Raw genomic sequence first — 20,209 nt, 5'->3', positions numbered from 1 at the left:
TCCACTCTTTGGCCATTTTTATCTCTGAAACATAAATGAAACATCTCACAGTTGATATGCAATACTGTACATCACACACACACAATGTCCATGTACCACTGTGGCATTTCTGAAACTTACTTCAGTAAGACCAGGTATGACATACCCAGCTCCTATGGTTGAACTATGAATTCCTATGGTTAACATCAATTCTTTAAAGTCATAKGATTATATATGGCCTGTAAATGTGGATGCTAATTGATGAAAACACTTGTGAGTGACCAAAGAGAAACAAACAAACTCGGTCATGTGAGAAGCCACAAACACRGTATTGTGCGTTAGGAAATCTGGCACCTTGCATTTGCTACAGTATCAAACCAGAAACCAAAAGCTTTTTTATACTTCATTAATATCGATCCTATGTCAAATTATGTTTCCATGATTGTTGAAAAAATAATGACCATTGTGCATTAGGCTATGAAAGAAGGCAATAYTATAGGTCAGAGTGTATATCTCATGAGAAATACAATAGTGCAATACACAAATACTAAAATCACAGTATGTATGGGTATTCGCTAGCACAAGAGGGTATTCGCAAGAAACTAGCTCAAGGGTGGCTATTTCTGCACATTGTCTTAACGGGAGAAATAAGAATGAATCTGAACAAGAACAGAGAGAGGGCAGACATCAGAGATGTAACTTTGTGAATCCACTGTTTCCTTAATTCAGCACTGAATGGGTAGTCCTTGTGCTTCATGCTCCTGGGTGACAAAGTAAAACAAAACACCATTCAGAGAGACAGTACAGTTGTTCACATGTTCAGAAATCAAAATGAACACTAAGTATATTTGAATTCAAAGAAAAGTAACAGCATAACATAACTGTCATCATCACATMAAAATGATGATTCGACTGAAATTTGACTTCATAATACTTATTTAAACAGTTTGAGCCTCCGCAGAGAGAGTGTARACTATAAAATACAGTACATGGGTCAAAATAAACCAGGTAGGGTCTCACCCTTTCATTGGGCAGACTCTCCAGTTCCTGRTAAAGCCCAGYATGGTCTTCATTTCCTCATCGCTCAACAGAAAGTCAAACACCTGCATGGTTCAAAAAGACAATTACCCCAAAGCCACACGTGTGAACTAAATCAGATGACACACCTCTTCAAATAATGGAGAATTTATGGGAGATAATACCTTGAAATTCTCCTGGATACGTGTGGGGGTGATAGACTTGGGAATCACAATCGTGTTCCGTTGYATATGGAAGCGGATCAGGACCTGAAGTGAGGATGACAGAGAGAAAAGCGGACATGTAAATGGGATCCCAGGTTAAAGAAAATATCAGTACGGTTCGGGTTGGCTCGATAGTGGGAAAAGGGTATTAGAGTACAGTACCTGGGCAGAGGTCTTCTTGTGCTTCTCAGCGATGGCCTTGATGTTGGGATCCTCCAGCAGCGAAGGGTCCCCTGGTTTGAACCTGTTATTGACACACAGTGTTACAATCTTTTCACAGGGACAACTGTAAATGGCTGTGTATGTTCAGAATTCATATACAAGGTGAATGTACACTGACTATACCAAACATTAGGAACACCTTCCTAATATCGAGTTGAAATATTGGATTTAACAAGTGACAAGGGATCGTAGCTTTCACCTGGTCAGTCTGTCATGGAAAGGGCAGGTGTTCTTAATGTTTTGTATACTCAGTGCATATCTCTCAGGTATTATTAGTTGAAGTATATGCCCTCACCATGGTCTGTCTGGGGCACCCAGGGGGCTGTAGGCGGTCACAGAGATGCCCTTAGAGTGACAGTAGTTGATCAACTTCTCCTGGTTCAGATAGGGGTGACATTCAACCTGGCAGTAGAAATAATTAGTGAGGTTATTCACTTCACCTACAGTTCTTATTACAACACATGGGATGTACTGTATTATAAGAGAATTAGTGGTGGTATTTTATCCTGATAAAGATACAGAATTAAATGATATGGTGGATTACAAATAAAAAAAACATTTATTTGAATTAAGACCCTTTGTGTATTACTGTCAAATAAGCCCCCAAAAAGTGTTGCTGTTTATTTAGGAAGCCTGGGAAGTTGTTCAGTATGGTGACAATAGAAAGCACAAGAGGGTCCGTCCACTCAAATAATCAGATTGATATGTACCCGTTAATCAGGATGTCTATTGGGATAGATGTGCCTGGAAAACCGCAGTAAGGTCACCAAAGCATTGCTGCCTTGCCTCAGGGAAAGAGGCTGACTATAAGGCACTAAACAGGCCTTTACCTGACCGAGCGGTCACTGTGAATAAGACAATGGGGCAGGGATATTGACAACGAGGCCTCTGCCCTTTGAGGGAGGGTTTAAAACAAGCGTTGGGTGCTCAGTGTCCTGAAAAGTCTCATTTAAAAGAAGGTTGAGGGATACAAGATACAATTAACGTCACATAAGAATATAGGATCAGCATTGTGTGCTTCACAATGTATTGTGTTGATCCCAGGCTTGTGAGCTTTTTGAGTGGCTATCGCCATCAGTAAACACTCCTTCAGTAATGAAGGAAAGTCAGTACCTGGTTGTTGGCAGGTTTATACTTGAGGCCTGGCTTGTTCAGGATGGATTCAATCTGGTCTTTGTTAAAGTTGGAGACACCGATAGCCTTGACCAGTCCAGCATCCACCAGCTCCTCCATAGCCTAGTATACAGCACAACAGGTCAATATGGCATCCCCAATATGTGATAGATAACAATAAACTCAGGGTTGTATTCATTAGGGCACACAACGGAAAACAAAAATGAGCATTTCTTATTGGACCAGGTAGTCACTGTTTCAGTCCGTTTGGTGTCTAATGAATATAACCCAGTTGAAGTGATGTTCAATTGAAGAGAACTGTACACTGTCCTATAGTGTCTTAGAGGACGCGTCCTCTCGCACTGACTCACCTCCCATGTCTCCAGGAACTTGGACCCATCGTCAATATTATTTCCATTGCTGTCCGTAGGGAAGAGGGCCTCTCCAGGCTGCGCAACAACGATAGCAATTAGAAAAGTCACAAGACACTCTTACAGCTCCATAAACCTGGGGAATTCAAATCTGGACCTTGAAGCCAGTTCTACTGCCGATTCTCATTCTTCCTCTCTTATCGGGGACTGATTTAGACCTGGGACATTATCAGGTAGAACAGAAAACAGCAGCACTCCATACCTCCAGGCGTGGATTTGAATACCCTGCCATGAACCAATGGAGCTGACGTGAGCAAAAAAGCTACACGTGAGATAGTGTTAAAATGGTATTAGTCTCACCTGGAAGCCCATGGGCCAGTGTATCAGATAAAGATCCAGGTAGTCCAGTTTGAGATCACTGAGAGTCTTCTGACAGCCTTCTTTCACCATAGACTTCCCATGGAATGTGTACCACAGCTGAAAAGAGAACATGCTTGACTTGCGTAACTACCACCCAATTTCCTCAATTCAACCTAAACCACAGATTCACTAGCCAAGATTTGATCACTTCAATTATATAGCCTTGATAGCAAGTTTGTTATTTTAAATAGCATATTAAGGAGTGGTTCAACTTCTCACTGCAATGTCAGTGGTACAAACTTGAGACGAGAGATAACTGTACTGCAAGACAGTGACATTGCATCTCACCTTGCTGACCACGAACAGCTCCTCTCTCTTCACCACCCCCTCCTTGACCATGGCATGAATTCCCTCTCCCACCTCTGTCTCGTTCTGGTAGATGAAGCCCCCATCGATGTGTCTGTAGCCTGCAGCTATGGCCGCCCTCACCGCATCAGTTACTTTAGCTGGGTGGGAGTGGTACTGCGGAGGGAGCAGGAAACAGAATGATTCTTTCTTTCAAATGATTCAACTACAACATTATCAAGGTCTTCAGCAGCCAATCGGCAGTTGAAGGCGTGCTTAGGACGCTAAAGGTGCGTTACGGATACGGCGGTGGGGTGAAATCATCAGGAACAACAGCCCCTTCTGGGATGGGGGAGGTGTTCCCAGGAGGTTTATTGGAAAGATAACTGGAGATCTACTTAGTAAGTTGCAGCTGCAGTGTGTTTAGCAGTGCATATAGTATGGTACATGGATAGATGGCAGACATTGATTCTGGTAGTATTAATAAGTATGGATATATTCAGGGTGTCTAGCAGGTTGATCATCATGGTACTTTTTGGTAGTAAAGTATACAGGCATATATTATGGTGCATGGTGAAATAAGTATAGCTAGCTGTAATTGTAATGGCGTAGCAGATAAAGACAAAAAGCATTATCGGTCTTTACCTGGCTAAAAGAGAAGGAATATTGTTTACAGGAAACTCATTCTACAACTACAGATGAGGTTGTGTGGAAAAGGGACAGGGAGGAAATGTTTGTGTCACGGGCAAAGAAACTCAAAAGAGGTGATGATATTAACTAACAATAATTTCGATCCGAATGTACACACTGTCCAAACAGATCTGCAAGGAAATGTGGATCCTTTTAAATATGCTATTGGGGCCTCCCGGGTGGCGCAGTGGTCTAGGGCACTGCATCGCGCTAGCCACTGCGGACCGGGCACAGTGCGTGCTAACCAAGGGGGCCAGGTGCACGGTGTTTCCTCCGACACATTGGTGCGGCTGGCTTCCGGGTTGGAGGCGCGCTGTGTTAAGATTGGGTTGGTTGGGTTGGGTTGTGCTTCGGAGGACGCATGGCTTTCGACCTTCGTCTCTCCCGAGCCCGTACGGAAGTTGTAGCGATGAGACAAGATAGTAATTACTAGCGATTGGATACCACGAAAATTGGGGAGAAAAGGGGGTAAAAAAAAAAAAAAAAAAATGATATATTTATATATGCTATTGGACCATAAACAGATTTGTCTCATTAATCTTTATGGTCCAAATAACGATGATTCACGCTTCTTAGAAACTATTTATAAGAATCTATCGATCTCACAGTTTTAAGTACTTCAATGGACAGTAATGGAAATCACAAAAAAACATGCACTTAAGGAGACCACGACAACCATGGACACATTAGAACTAGTGGATTTATGGAGGCTTAAAAACCATGACCTACTGAGATATACATGGAGGAGGCTTAAAATCAATCTAGTCGTCTACTTTCTTGTGTCCTCGCTGGCACCAAAAGTTTAAAGAGTGTTGATGGGAGACAGAATTGGATCGCACTCTAGCAACTCCTTGAGGCGGGCCAAGCGCCTGCAAGCTGACTTGGTCGTCAGTTTAACAGTATTTCCTCCGACACATTGGTGCGGCTGGCTTCCGGGTTAAGCGGGCGGGTGTTAAGAAGTGTGGTTTTGTGGGTCATGTTTCGGAGGATGCATAGACTTGACCTTCGCCTCCTGAACTCGTTGGGGAGTTGCAGCAATGAGACATGATTGAAATTGGGAAGAAAAAGGGGAAAGTACAAAAATAACAAAAAATGTAAATAAAACACTACCATAGAAGCACAGAGTAAGTTAGAAGAAAAACAAAAAGAACTGCAGAAACTTACTCAAGAACGATCAAGTGTAATATAAACTGAGTATACTAAACATTATGAACACCTTCCTAATATTGAGTTGCATCTCAGAACAGCCTCAATTCGTCGGGGATGGACTCTATAATGTGTCGAAAGCGTTCCACAGGGATACTGGCCCATGTTGACTCGAATGTTTCCCACAGCTATGTCAAGTTGCCTGAATGTCCTTTGAATGGTGGACCATTCTTGATAGACACGGGAAACGGTTGAGCGTGAAAAACCTAGTAGCATTGCAGTTCTTGACACAAGCCGGGGTGCCTGGCACCTACTACCATACCCCATTCAAAGGCACCTTCTGAATGGCAGACATACACAATCCATGTCTCAAGGCTTAAAAACCCTTTAACTTGTCTCTTCCCCTTCATTGGCACTGATTGAAGTGGATTTAACAAGTGACATCAATAAGGGATGATAGCTTTCACCTGGTCAGAGCTTTCACCTGGTCAGAGCAGGTGTTCTTAATGTTTTGAACACTCAGTGTATTACAAAAATAAAGAAAACTGGATGGAAAAACACAGCAAATTATTTGAGAATTTTCAACGTAAAAAACATGAGCTGGTGCACACCCAGAAAAAAGTTGTTTGTGTGGAAGTGCTGACTAATGGCAAATAAACTATTAACTATCAAAATAAATAGAGTCGCAGACTCCATATATAAACTCCCAGTAATTTATTGTGTATTTACAACCGTTTCGGCATCACAGTGCCTTCTTCAGGGTAATGTCATGAATACTTGAACCAGGTTATGTAGACAAACAGTGCAATTAGTGCAACCAATGACAATAGTGTGTCATAATGATTAAGTTATTTAGAATTAATTAGTGAAACTGTTAAAAAAAACAATAGTTTATAGGATATTAAATATATTAGGCTATTGTTATCATATAGAAACATAATTGAATATTGTACATAATATTTGCATCAACATACATTATTGTTTAATTCAATTTCATTTCATATTTGTTACATATAATCTTATGGTTCAACCTTAATGCATAATAAGCATAATCAACAGGGGGAACATATTAGGTTTATGCTAATAAGCTGTAAAACAAATATATCAATATATAATACTTGTTCATAAAATAAATGATTGTTTATAAGAAATGCCTGAGATCAAAGTCAATATTCAGACCACTAGGGGTCAATGTTTTTAGATAGGATATCCAGTAAGCCTCCCTTTGTAGTAGTAGTAGCAGTATCACATCTGTCCAACTTATCAACTTATCGCCTCTAAAATATATTTTAAAAAAACTATAAAGAGTGTATATAATGTGTCATTACATACCTATTTGAAGGTTTGTGTCGAATTTGAATCGGGTTTTTAGAGCGGTGCTAAATTGATCTTACAAGTAAACAGCGGCTTTGAGAATGATGATCGCATGCAATGATGACGAAAAAAATGACTAGGTATCCCCCCTTACCCCCGTCACTGTCCATTTCTTGTTTTTAAAGGATGAGGGAAGTGCTACACCTGGTGGAGAGAGATTGTAAAACCGAAATAGTTGCTTTATGCGTGCTGTACGTTACGACATGACACGTCAAGATGTAACGGAGGGTCAGTTTTTTCTACTTTTCTCCAATACTATAGAGCCATTACCATGTCGATCAACGCGTTTTTAGATATCAGTAAGCCTCCCTTTGTAGTAGTAGGATCTCGATGTTACCTCCTGGCTGACAAATCATAAGAGGGTGATTTATAGAGATACAGTAGGTGGAATGGGCTGAGAGCAGCTGAGGGGTGGGTTCAAAATACCATGATCTATAAATGTTGTGACTGAAAATACTATATACAGTGCATTCAGAAAGTATTCAGACCCCTTGACCTTTTCCACATTTTGTTACGTTACAGCCTTACTCTAAAATTGATTAAATAAAAACATATACACACAATACCCCATAATGACAAAGCTAAAACAGTTTTTTTTAAACATTTTTGCAAATGTATAAAAAACTAAAACAGATACCTTATTTACATAAGTATTCAGACCATTTGCTATGAGACTCGAAATTGAGCTCAGGTGTATCCTGTTTCCATTGGCCATCCTTGAGATGTTTCTATAACTTGATTGGAGTCCACCTGTGGTAAATTCTATTGATTGGACATGATTTGGAAAGGCACACACCTGTCTATATAAGGTCGCACAGTTGACAGTGCATGTCAGAGCAAAAACCAAGCCATGAGGTTGAAGGAATGGTCTGTAGAGCTCCGAGACAGGATTGTGTCGAGGCACAGATCTGGGGGAAAGGTACCAAAACATTTCTGCAGCATTGAAGGTCCCTAAGAGCACAGCGGCCTTCATCATTCTTAAATGGAAGAAGTTTGCAACCACCAAGACTCTTCCTAGAGCTGGCTGCCCGGCCAAACTGAGCAATTGGGAGAGAAGGACCTTGGTCACGGAGGTGACCAAGAACCTGATGGTCACTCTGACGGAGCTCCTGAGTTCCTCTGTGGAGATAGGAGAACCTTCCAGAAGAACAACCATCTCTGCAGCACTCTACCAATCAGGCCTTTATGGTAGAGTGGCCAGATGGAAGCCACTCCTCAGTAAAAGGCTCATGACAGCCTGCTTGGAGTTTGCCAAAAGGCACCTAAAGGACTCAGACCACGAGAAACAAGATTCTCTGTTCTAATGAAAACAAGATTGATCTCTTTGGCCTGAATGCCAAGCGTGGTGGTGGCAGCATCATGCTGTGGGGATGTTTTTCAGTGGCAGGGATTGGGAGACTAGTCAGGATTGAGGGAAAGCTGAACAGAGCAAAGTACAGAGAGTTCCTTGATGAAAATCTTCTCCTGAACACTCAGGACCTCAGACTAGGGCAAAGGTTCACCTTCCAACAGGACAACGACCTGAAGCACACAGCCAAGATAACGCAGGAGTGGCTTCGGGACAAGTCTCTGAATATTCTTGAGGGGCCCAGCCAAAGCCCGGACTTGAACCCGATCAAACATCTTGGGAGAAAACTGAAAAGAGCTGTGCAGCGACGCTCCCCATCCAATCGGACAGAGCTTGAGAGGATCTGCAGAGAAGAGTCGGAGAAACTGTCCAAATACAGGTGTGCCAAGCTTATAGTGTCATACCCAAGAAGACTCAAGGCTGTAATTGTTGCCAAAGGTGGTTCAACGAAGTACTGAGTAAAGGGTCTGAATACTTATGTAAATGTGATATTTCATTTTTTAATATAAATTAGCAAAAATGTTTTAAAAAACTGTTTTTGCTTTGTCATTATGGGGTATTGTGTGTAGATAGATTTTTTTTATTTAATTTTTTTTATACATTTTATAATAAGGCTGTAATGTAACAAAATGTGGAAAAAGCCAAGCGGTGGGTGGGTGGATGTGTGTATGTATGTGTGTATGTATTAGAGGTCGACCGATTATGATTTTTCAATGCCGATACCGATACCGATTATTGGAGGACAAAAAAAGCCAAAACCGATTAATTTAAATTATTATTATTATTTCTTTAAATATATATATATATCATACACACACACACACATTTTTGTAATAATGAAAATTGCAACAATACTGAATGAACAATGAACACTTTTATTTTAACTTAATATAATACATAAATACACACACGCACACAGCTGTAGTGACAATGATACTGAAGAGTCTGCTTAGGAGACAAATACTCTCAACTGTTTGAATAAAAATAAAGTTTAAGTTACCTGTGATGAATGTTGAAAACAAAAACTTTAATTTCTATATGCAAAATACCCTATTTTAATAATGGGCATGGTAAGAATTGACAACCAAAGTGCGAGTCATAATTCCATGACACCTAGCAAAATCTGAAAAGCGGTTCCTTCATTTATTCCATAGGATATTTTAGATTCACTTAAAATAAGGTCTGTGTTTCATGTAGGCTTACATCACCGTGCCAATTTTATAACTGTGTAGATATCCATAGGACAAGGTAACTCTGATCAATATTGGCTAAATATAAGCGAAGATATAAAAAAATTGTAGAGTGGTAATGAAAATATGTTGACAAACATTACCTTATCCTAGTGAGATTTACACGGGTATCAAACGTCGAGGCGGTTTAAGCCTGCACGAAACACAGACCTTATTTGAAGTAGATCAAGACATTCTCTATGGAAGACATGAACGGTAAAATAACGAAGGAACCCTTTCAAATTCAGCCGCAAGTTATTACAGAATATAACGCGTCGACTATTTCTCTCAAACCATATACAGTGGGGAGAACAAGTATTTGATACACTGCCGATTTTGCAGGTTTCCTACTTACAACGCATGTAGAGGTCTGTAATTTTTATCATAGGTACACTTCAACTGTGAGAGACGGAATCTAAAACAAAAATCCAGAAAATCACATTGTATAATTTTTAAGTAATTAATTTGCATTTTATTGCATGACATAAGTATTTGATACATCAGAAAAGCAGATCTTAATATTTGGTACAGAAACCTCTGTTTGCAAATACACAGATCAAACGTTTCCTGTAGTTCTTGACCAGGTTTGCACACACTGCAGTAGAGGTTTTGGCCCACTCCTCCATACAGACCTTCTCCAGATCCTTCAGGTTTCGGTGCTGGCGCTGGGCAATACGGACTTTCAGCTCCCTCCAAAGATTTTCTATTGGGTTCAGGTCTGGAGACTGGCTAGGCCACTCCAGGACCTTGAGATGTTCTTACGGAGCCACTCCTTAGTTGCCCTGGCTGTGTGTTTCGGTTGTTGTCATGCTGGAAGACCCCAGCCACGACCCATCTTCAATGTTCTTACTGAGGGAAGGAGGTTGTTGGCCAAGATCTCGCGATACATGGCCCATCCATCCTCCCCTCAATACGGTGCAGTCGTCCTGTCCCCTTTGCAGAAAAGCATCCCCAAAGAATGATGTTTCCACCTCCATGCTTCACGGTTGGGATGGTGTTCTTGGGGTTGTACTCATCTTCTTCTTCCTCCAAACACGGCGAGTGGAGTTTAGACCAAAAAGCTCTATTTTTGTCTCATCAGACCACATGACCTTCTCCCATTCCTCCTCTGGATCATCCAGATGGTCATTGGCAAACTTCAGACGGGCCTGGACATGCGCTGGCTTGAGCAGGGGGTCCTTGCGTGCACTGCAGAATTTTAATCCATGACGGCGTAGTGTGTTACTAATGGTTTTCTTTGAGACTGTGGCCCAGCTCTCTTCAGGTCATTGAGCAGGTCTGCCATGTAGTTCTGGGCTGATCCCTCACCTTCCTCATGATCATTGATGCCCCACGAGGTGAGATCTTGCATGGAGCACCAGACGGAGGTGATTGACCGTCAGCTTGAACTTCTTCCATTTTCTAATAATTTCGCCAACAGTTTTGCCTTCTCACCAAGCTGCTTGCCTATTGTCCTGTAGCCCACCACCTTGTGCAGGTCTACAATTTTATCCCTGATGTCCTTACACAGCTCTCTGGTCTTGGCCATTGTGGAGAGGTTGCGTCTGTTTGATTGAGTTGTGGGACAGGTGTCTTTTATACAGGTAACGAGTTCAAACAGGTGCAGTTAATACAGAATGAGTGGAACAGGAGGGCTTCTTAAGAAAAAAACTAACAGGTCTGTGAGAGCCGGAATTCTTACTGGTTGGTAGGTGATCAAAACTTATGTCATGCAATAAAATGCAAATTAATTACTTAAAAATTATACAATGTGATTTCTTGGATTTTTGTTTTAGATTCCGTCTCTCACAGTTGAAGTGTACCTATGATAAATTACAGACCTCTACATGCTGTGTAAGTAGGAAAACTTGCAAAATCGGCAGTGTATCAAATACTTGTTCTCCCCACTGTACCTTTGACTAATCCGGAAATTATCACCTCGAAAACAAAATGTTTATTCCGTTCCGTATTTTATCTAACGGGTGGCATCCATGAGTCTAAATATTCCTGTTACATTGCACAACCTTCAATGTTGTCATAATTACGTAAAGTTCTGGCAAATTAGTTCGCAAAGAGCCAGGCGGCCCAAACTGTTGCATTACCCTGACTCTGCGTGCAATGAACGCAAGAGAAATTACACAATTTCACCTGGTTAATATTGCCTGCTAACCTGCATTTCTTTACTAAATATGCAGGTTTAAAAATATATACTTGTGTATTGATTTTAAGAAAGGCATTGATGTTTATGGTTAAGTACACATTGGAGCAATGACAGTCATTGATTGATTGTTTTTTATAAGATAAGTTTAATGCTAGCTAGCAACTTACCTTAGCTTACTGCATTCGCTAACAGGCATGCTCCTCATGGAGTGCAATGAAATCAATGCAAGATTGGATCCCCCGAGCTGACAAGGTTAAAAATCTGTCGTTCTGCCTCGTTTCCTAGGCCGTCATTGAAAATAAGAATGTGTTCTTAACTGACTTGCCTAGTTAAATAAAGATTAAATTAAGTTGTACATTTTTATTTTTTAAATTGTCAAATCGGTGCCCAAAAATACCGATTTCCAATTGTTATGAAAACTTGAAATCGGCCCCGATTAAACGGCCATTCCGATTAATCGGTCGACCTCTAGTATGTATGTATGTATGTATATATCTCTATCGGATGTGTTTAAGTACTATGTATCCAGATGTAATGTGTCAAATAGCAAAATATAGTTATGTAACTACTGTGTAAAAGAAAGTTCCATGTATGTAAATTGTACATGTAACAAAAAAGAAAAAGCAGTAAAAACACAATTATGTTTGTCCTCCAAAGAGGGAATGGAGGATGGTCCAATAATAAATACAACATTATATATATATATAAAATGCAGTAACCTGCAAATGTCCCTTGTGGATTCAAATATATACAGACTTGATCACAAGATATTGCACAAAAGGGATTTGTGACTTTTATTGATACAGCTATGAGAAAATGGGTGCAGCCTTTCAACGACAAAATCACAGGACCAAGGCTAAGCAAATCTTTATTGTAACAGAAACTATGGGGTTTATTGCCTATTCCTAAAAAGAGTTCACATATCTTGACTAGCTAATATTTTGACAATACAATACAGTAGGGCAGGCTATATAAAAATCTCAAATCGAACAAATCTCATTGCTCATTTTATGGAATTACAGCTGGCTCCTGGTTATGTTATTGTCGAGAGCGTGATAAGTAATGTAAACTCACGTGAACTCGTACATTGCCTTGGTCCGTACAATTTACCTTATTTTAGCGCCCCCAAAACGTAATACTTCCAGATCAACTGTAATTTCAATACCATTGTAAAGCACAATTTCTTCCCTTTCCAACATAATTCATGCCGAGACCTTCACGCTGCCCGTTTCTGCATAATTCAAGAAGGCAATGAGCTCCTTCGGGTCTTTTTAAAAATGGCGGGTGGGGAAGCGAAACTAATGCGTTATAGTGAGAAGGACAGATGTCGTGTGGGAAAATTGCTTTTTTGATCTGTCCAACTTATCAACTTATCGCCTCTAAAATGTAAATAAAAAAAACTATAAAGAGTTTATATAATGTGTCATTACATACCTATTTGAAGGTTTGTGTCGAATTTGAATCGGGTTTTTAGAGCGGTGCTAAATTGATCTTACAAGTAAACAGCGGCTTTGAGAATGATGATCGCATGCAATGATGACGAAAAAAATGACTAGGTATCCCCCCTTACCCCCGTCACTGTCCATTTCTTGTTTTTAAAGGATGAGGGAAGTGCTACACCTGGTGGAGAGAGATTGTAAAACCGAAATAGTTGCTTTATGCGTGCTGTACGTTACGACATGACACGTCAAGATGTAACGGAGGGTCAGTTTTTTCTACTTTTCTCCAATACTATAGAGCCATTACCATGTCGATCAACGCTTGAATAGAAACCTAGTTCACACCCCCGATTTTGAAGTCAACACAGTCCCATTAGTTTTCTTTGTAGCCTCGTTTGAATGTCGCGGTTACGCACATTTGTACGGAATGGGGTGAGTTTACGTTAGAGATAAGTAACATTACTTGAAAAGATATTATAATTGCATAACGGAAGAGAGAAAGCTACGTATTCATATGTCATAAATGCATAGAATTCTGTAATTTCCAAAGTTGCTCAAAGACCAAGAACTCAAAAAGTTGGACCTAGCTAGCTAGCTAGTAGTATAGCTAGCTTTCTTGACAAAATACAAGTAAAGGGGATTACTTGCTAAATTTAGAACGAACCTTCCACGTCCCGAGACCGAGAATGGGCATGTCTGCACCGGTGTTCAATTTCACGGATGTTGCCATCATCCTCTTTGTTGCAAAATATACCTTTAGATACTTTGTTGCATTTGCCGAGTGTGCTAGTCCCGAGTGTGCTAGTCCAACCTCAAGTGCAGTGCAAAGTTCAGACTACGAATGGTACAGCAGCCAGCACATATTGGTTATATATTACGTCTGGAATTCTATTTAGCTAAACATCCTGGACAACAGTGCCACCCTCTATTAATGATTTTACAATGGCACAGATGAGTCGCTTCAGACTACTTTGACATAAACCTGCAGATGGATTTGAAATGTTTCCAGAATACGAATACGTTCTTCGTAAAACAGAACCAAAATAGTTTAACAGCATTTTCACAAATGGAATAATCATTGCCCCCCCCCCCCACACACACCTTGAATTGCACATTTGCATCTTATCAATTTGTTTCTGAAACTTAATCAAAAACGTTTGCTTCACCTCAAGCATTATGTGTAACAAGCACTAGAGGGAGACATTACCACACCGTTCAGCTGGCAATCAAACGCTAAAAGGGGAAATTGCAAAAGTTACGATTTTTTTTACTTAAAATTGCATATACCCAAAATATAAGCTTGTTTTTACTTTTGTTTGTAAACACTGTAATGACTCAAACATGGTTAAAACTATCACTTAGATTTTATGGATGCTCAGTCCTTGCATCCATAGCTCTGTCTATGAATTTGAGAGTGGTAAAATTTCTCCAGCCCCAAACCCTAAGCTATTTACCAATTCAGGGGCGGTGGGACCGCTTTCTTATTGTTTGAACTGCAGATTGCACCTTTAACTGGCATATTATGGATACTACACCGCGGAATACTGCTCTCCAAGGAAATAATTGAAATTATGCATTTAGTGATACATGCATGAGGTCAAAAGGTTAAATTCTAATATGGTATTGATACTAAGATTTTTATATTTGTGTGAAATGTGAGGAAGAGATGTGGTCAAGAAAGAAAAAAACATTGCATTGCCATCAATAATCTTATTTAAAAAATAAGAAAAAGCCTAAGATAAAGCCTAAAGCATGTGATTAGGGAGTATAATATAGACTAGTCTTTGGTCCACTCAACACAAATATAAACGCAACATGTAAAGTGTCGGCCCCATGTTTCATGACCTGAAATAAAAGATCCCGAAAATGTTCCATATGCACAAAAATCTTATTTCTCTCAAATGTTGTGCACAAATTAATTTTTGTCCTTTTGTCCTTGTTAATGAGAATTTCTCCTTTGCCAAGATATTCCATCCATCTGACAGGTGTGGCATATCAAGAAGCCGATTAAACAGCATGGTCATTACACAGGTGCACCTTGTGCTGGGGACAATAAAATACAACTCTAAAACGTGCAGTTTTGTTACACAACACAATGCCACAGATGTCTCAAGTTTTGAGGGAGCGTGCAAGTGAAATGCTGACTGCAGAAATGCCCACCAGCGCTATTGCCAGAGAATTTAATGTTCAACCGTCTCCAACGTAATTTTGGAGAATTTGGCAGTACATCCAACCGGCCTAATAACCACAGACCAGGTGTAACCACGCCAGCCCAGGACCTCCACATCTGGCTTCTTCACCTGCAGGATTGTCTGAGACCAGCCAACCGGATAGCTGATGAAACTGAGTTTGCTTCACAAACTCTCAGAAACCGTTTCAGGGAAGCTCATCTGCGTGCTCGTCGTCCTCACCAGGGCCTTGACCTCTCTGCAGTTTGGCATCGTAACCGAATTGTGGGCAAATGCTCACCTTCGATGGCCACTGGCAAGCTGAAGAAGTGTGCTCTTCACAGATGAATCCCGGTTTCAACTGTACCGGGCAGATGGCAGACAGCATGTTTGGCATCTTGTGGGTGAGTGGTTTGCCGATATCAGCATTGTGAACAGAGTGCCTCGGACAATGAACACAATTGCATTATATGGATGGCAATTTGAATGCACAGAGATACCGTGATGAAATCCTGAGGCCCAAAATCTTTGAAATTGTTGCATGTTGCGTTTATATTTTTGTTCAGTGTAATTTGATAACTTCCTATACAGCATCTTGAATTTGAACCTGGTTAAAAATTCAAGAAACACAGTATACCATAAGATGTTGTATTTACTTACCCTTTGGTAAGGGCTGGATTCAAACCTTAATGCGGAAGTATCGCGAAAGATCCGTGTAAAAATGTCAAGGTAATTTTTGATTGAGCCAATATATGCAGCGTTTACCTTGAATGCAGTCTCCACGAATGCGGGAACATTGTCTTTACATTTTAATCAAGCTATAACACGGACTTTCCGTGATATGGATTGACTCCAGCCCTTAACCAGGTTAATCTCATTAATAAATCTTCTACAGGATCAGTGTCCCTTCCACGGGACGGTTGAGCTAATGTAGGCTAATGCGATTAGCATGAGGTTGTAAGTAACAAGAACATTTCCCAGGACATAGACATATCTGATATTGGCAGAAAGCTTAAATTCTTGTTAATCTAACTGCACTGTCCAATTTACAGTAGCTATTACAGTGAAAGACTACCATGCAATTGTTTGAGGAGAGTGCACAATTTTGAAGATGAAAAGTTATTAATAAACAAATTAGGCACATTTGGGCAGTCTTGATACAACATTTTGAACAGAAATGCAATGGTTCTTTGGATCAGTCTAAACTTTGCACATACACTACACATACATCATCTAGTGGCCAAAATCTAAATTGCACCTGGGCTGGAATAATACATGATGGCCTTTCTCTTGCATTTCAAAGAACAAAATACAAAAGCGGTTGTTTTATTTCTTTGTATTATCTTTTACCAAATCTATTGTGTTATTTTCTACTACATTCCTTTCACATTTCCATAACCTTCAAAGTGTTTCCTTTAAAATGGTACCAATAATATGCATATCATTGCTTCAGGGCCTGAGCTACAGGCAGTTAGATATGTCATTTTAGGCAAAAATTGAAAAAAGGGGTAATCATTATTTTTCAAAAAATCTCTGTCTTGAAACATGTGCAATGTGAATGTGTGGAGCCTACTGTACGTATCGAATAGTTATTCCCCACCATGAAGAATAAGCCAAACCCCAAAAGGCAACCAAATGACGAAAAAACAACCCACCAATTTTGTCAAAGTCAGACAAAACCTCACAGACATTTAAATGAGCCGTTCAAAATTCTGAAAAGGACGTACTGAAAGAAAAAAGAAAAATAAGAAAAGAAACAAGAAACAGAAAAGTTATCAGAGCCACTGTCTGTGTACCTCACAATGGCTCTCGCTGAAGTTTGTGTCTCTTCTGATCTTCTCCCAGCTGGACTTCTGATTTCCACCCCGTCTCCTCTGATCTGCCTGCAGACATCCGACAGCCTTTTGCCAGCCTGTGAGCTGTCAAAGTACCCCTGGAATCAAACGCCCAGCCATCACATCTCCATGCTCTGGCATGATCAAAGAGGCACAGGTAAGCCAGACATGYAGCCACATACAATTGCCATCTAAAAAGGCGGAACATTTTCATTTTTTTACGTTTATCTTTTGTGTAACTTGACTAGGCTGAGWTGACACGGCTCCTGGAGAACAGAGTCAATGCATCGATCAGAATCAAGGACAAGAGGTTGATCAGTTTTGAAGATAAGAGAGATTAGTTYATCTTGATCTGACTGTCTCTAGGAAACTTTTGGACAAAAAGTTCAACACTTGTAGTGAGTTGTCTGAACACTGAAGAATTTGAATTTAAGATGGAATTTTCATCACCTTCCGTCTAAAGTTCATGTTTAAGTCATTCATTAAATACATATATATATACTGTCACTGTCTCATCCATGTCAAGATACGGCTATACAATATACCTACTATTACCTATGTTAAAGTACAGGCAAGCATATATAGACAAAGAGAAATATGGACAGAGAACACACACACACACACACACACACACACAGGCTATTGACCAACACACACTATTGACCCAGGATTCCTTTCCGATGCCCCTAGTGATCTACTGATCTCCAAGTCTGGCCTCCCTGATGTGTATGGTTATAATGGGGTCTCTGTGGGCCGGTGGCCATGCTTCCCTTCTTCTTCCCGCTCCCTACCAGAGATCACACACTAAATCTTGGAGTCCTGACCTGTCCTGGGGAGATCAAACAGTATCTCTGTGATCGGCTCGCCGGGCCTCCTCTCTCTCTCTCTCTCTCTCTCTCCGACTCTGTCTGTCTGCCAGGGTGCACTGGGTCATCCCTGTCCACACAGAGGTAATACTGAGTGTCAGCTCCTGCTGAGTTCAACCACATACCATACATTCTGTCCACGGACTAAACACAACATAGGAGATATTGTCATCAGGCTTTTATTAAAAATCGCTACTGGAATCAATGGGAAATTATTTTCATCAAAATCAAATCAAATCATCTACATGCTTTTAGTATAGATCTTCACTGGAAATACCAGGAATACTAGCAATCTCAACTGGGTTAATAGACAATGAACACTAACAAAGCAGTTATTATTGAATTGGGTCTGATCAATGTGAATCAAATTAAAGCAGTGGATTATCATCTTCTGAGAAAAGTTATTTGCGGGAAAACACATAACGTAGAAACAGAAACATTGTAGAAAGTCAATGGTTCATGACATATAAACGTGTCTCTTTCTTTAAGGGTTTGATGGAATTCTGGCTGGACAATCAGACCTTGATGATGATACTTGAGTTCTCAGAAAGAAGAGGAGAGAGGTCATATAAAGACATTCAACAAGTAGTCTGCACTATCCACCTCACCATCACACAGAAGAGCTCCTCTGTCCAGTGGGACGCCTGCTGCCCCTCTCAGAGCTGGGCGACCTTTCACCTCTGCTGGGCACTGAGGCAGACACGAGCCTCTGAGTGTCTGCTTCCATCGTCTGCCCACTCCCTCCCTGTGTGTTTGTAATGCGGTGTGTGTGCGTTCGGAGTGTGTGTGTTTGTGTACGGTCCGTGGATCATCCACAGCCACGGGCCTCTCCTGGCCACTCCTGGCCCTCAAACAAGGCAGAGGCTTCAGCTTGATTAACCACTTAGTTCATCCTCTCAGACAGAATACTGCAGGGAGAAAGCAGAGTAATGAAGTGCTTCTCTGACGCCTTGAATTTTTGGGGTTCAATATTGTTTGCTCCCTGTGAATAATCTGAAGATGTTTATTTTTCATCAAAACAAGTGACCCTCCATGTCCCTCTCTCGTCAGCCCTAACTGGTGTGAATAAACATAATCAATATAGTATATATTTTGAGAGGGAATTGGAGGCTTTTTCCCTCAAATCACTTCTGATGGGCTGTTCGTCTTTCTAATTATGTAGATTATACTGTGTGTGTCAGACATGGGCTCAACAGACGTGGAATAGAAGAGTGCTTTGCCTTTGTACCGGACGGAACAGAGTGTCAGAGTTCCACAAAGGTTGGCAATTACGTTCTCCTGTGTGCTTCTTTGTTCATGAGAAGAGGAACTGCACTCGACAGACAGTCTATCCATGTCTGTCTCAAGAATGATTGAGGGTTGAGGAGTCGAGACTTAGTTGAAAGTCAAGTAGCTGTGCAGAGCCTGCAGTCTAGCAGCAACACTGACGGCTAGACACATATACCAATCCTGGTTCAATTCCCACATCCACTTTTCTTACTGTTCTCCTACTTGTCTGTTTCCAACTGTCTAAATAAAGTGGAAAATGACAAAATAATATCAAGTAACTGCTGTCAGTAATTCTCTTTCATGATATCAAATTGTCTCTATAAATGAGTTTTAGTATGAATGTAGGTAATGTATCTGACTTTCAGGACTTCAAATAGCCCCGTTTACTGTAAACAATATTCTTTTCAGAATTTTCACAAACATCCCTCATTGAGGAAATAGATGACACATCAAAAACTGAAAAATTCACCTGGAACTCTTCCAAAAAATTCCACCACTTTCGATCAGCCCTCCAAACGGCTCAAACTCCTCTGTCCTAACAATGGAACCCTCTTCGAAAAAAGACGCCACGGAGTGAGTGATGTGACACACATTCAACAGTATACATAGCGTGATGACTTGTCAAAATCTGTGGGTGATTATTTCTGTCCAAGATATGCCCAACCAAGGATTTGACGTATCAACTTCCCTTTGCACTCCGCTCCAATAGACACAAAAGAGGAAACGGGGTTTGGTTAAATATCTAAGGCCCTTTCACTTGCCCATCCAGGGCTGATATCTAAATCTGAAGTTTCACTACTAAATTATAAGACTCAATTGACTTCACCTCCAGACTTGCTACCCACTCCAAGCACAGGTAGGCTATTCCATATAGGGCTAGGTTTCTTACTAATAACCAATAATCACAGATTTATCTAAACAGATATTTCTGATTTATAAATTGTAGCTAGCAAAGTTTTGTAGCAGTAGGCCTGTGTGATTTTCATTTGAATTGAATTTCATGATTTTGGATGATGATGGAGTTCTGTCCCTGCAGACTTGTCTGTGTTGCTTGAAGTAGGAGGTAGATCAAAC

General features: G+C 40.6%; 1 protein-coding gene and 1 long non-coding RNA gene across 3 annotated transcripts; one reads left to right on the top strand and one right to left on the bottom strand.

Moving 5' to 3' along the window:
* Positions 1-289: 289 nt before the first annotated feature.
* Positions 290-13,853, bottom strand: LOC111951551 (aldo-keto reductase family 1 member B1-like). Its single transcript, XM_023969724.2, has 10 exons — positions 13,662-13,853; positions 3,635-3,808; positions 3,287-3,403; positions 2,927-3,004; positions 2,556-2,678; positions 1,738-1,844; positions 1,383-1,464; positions 1,182-1,265; positions 1,000-1,082; positions 290-740 (listed from the first exon to the last, which is right to left on the bottom strand). The coding sequence occupies exons 1-10, from the start codon at positions 13,728-13,730 to the stop codon at positions 587-589; spliced, it is 1,071 nt and encodes a 356-aa protein (XP_023825492.1). The 5' UTR covers positions 13,731-13,853; the 3' UTR covers positions 290-586.
* On the top strand, positions 13,236-19,397 carry LOC111951553 (uncharacterized). 2 transcript variants are annotated; one of them, XR_011474019.1, is made up of 5 exons: positions 13,236-13,429; positions 17,011-17,157; positions 17,249-17,398; positions 17,795-17,950; positions 18,356-19,397. It is a non-coding gene; the product is annotated as an uncharacterized lncRNA (long non-coding RNA). The 2 variants fall into 2 exon arrangements; XR_011474018.1 differs by having other exon boundaries at positions 17,249-17,950.
* Positions 19,398-20,209: the final 812 nt, after the last annotated feature.

The sequence above is a fragment of the Salvelinus sp. IW2-2015 genome, linkage group LG24, assembly GCF_002910315.2.
Source record: "Salvelinus sp. IW2-2015 linkage group LG24, ASM291031v2, whole genome shotgun sequence".
Taxonomy (NCBI): domain Eukaryota; kingdom Metazoa; phylum Chordata; class Actinopteri; order Salmoniformes; family Salmonidae; genus Salvelinus; species Salvelinus sp. IW2-2015.
The sequence above is the reverse complement of the archived record's forward strand: the minus strand, read 5'-3'. Positions and strand labels throughout refer to the sequence as shown.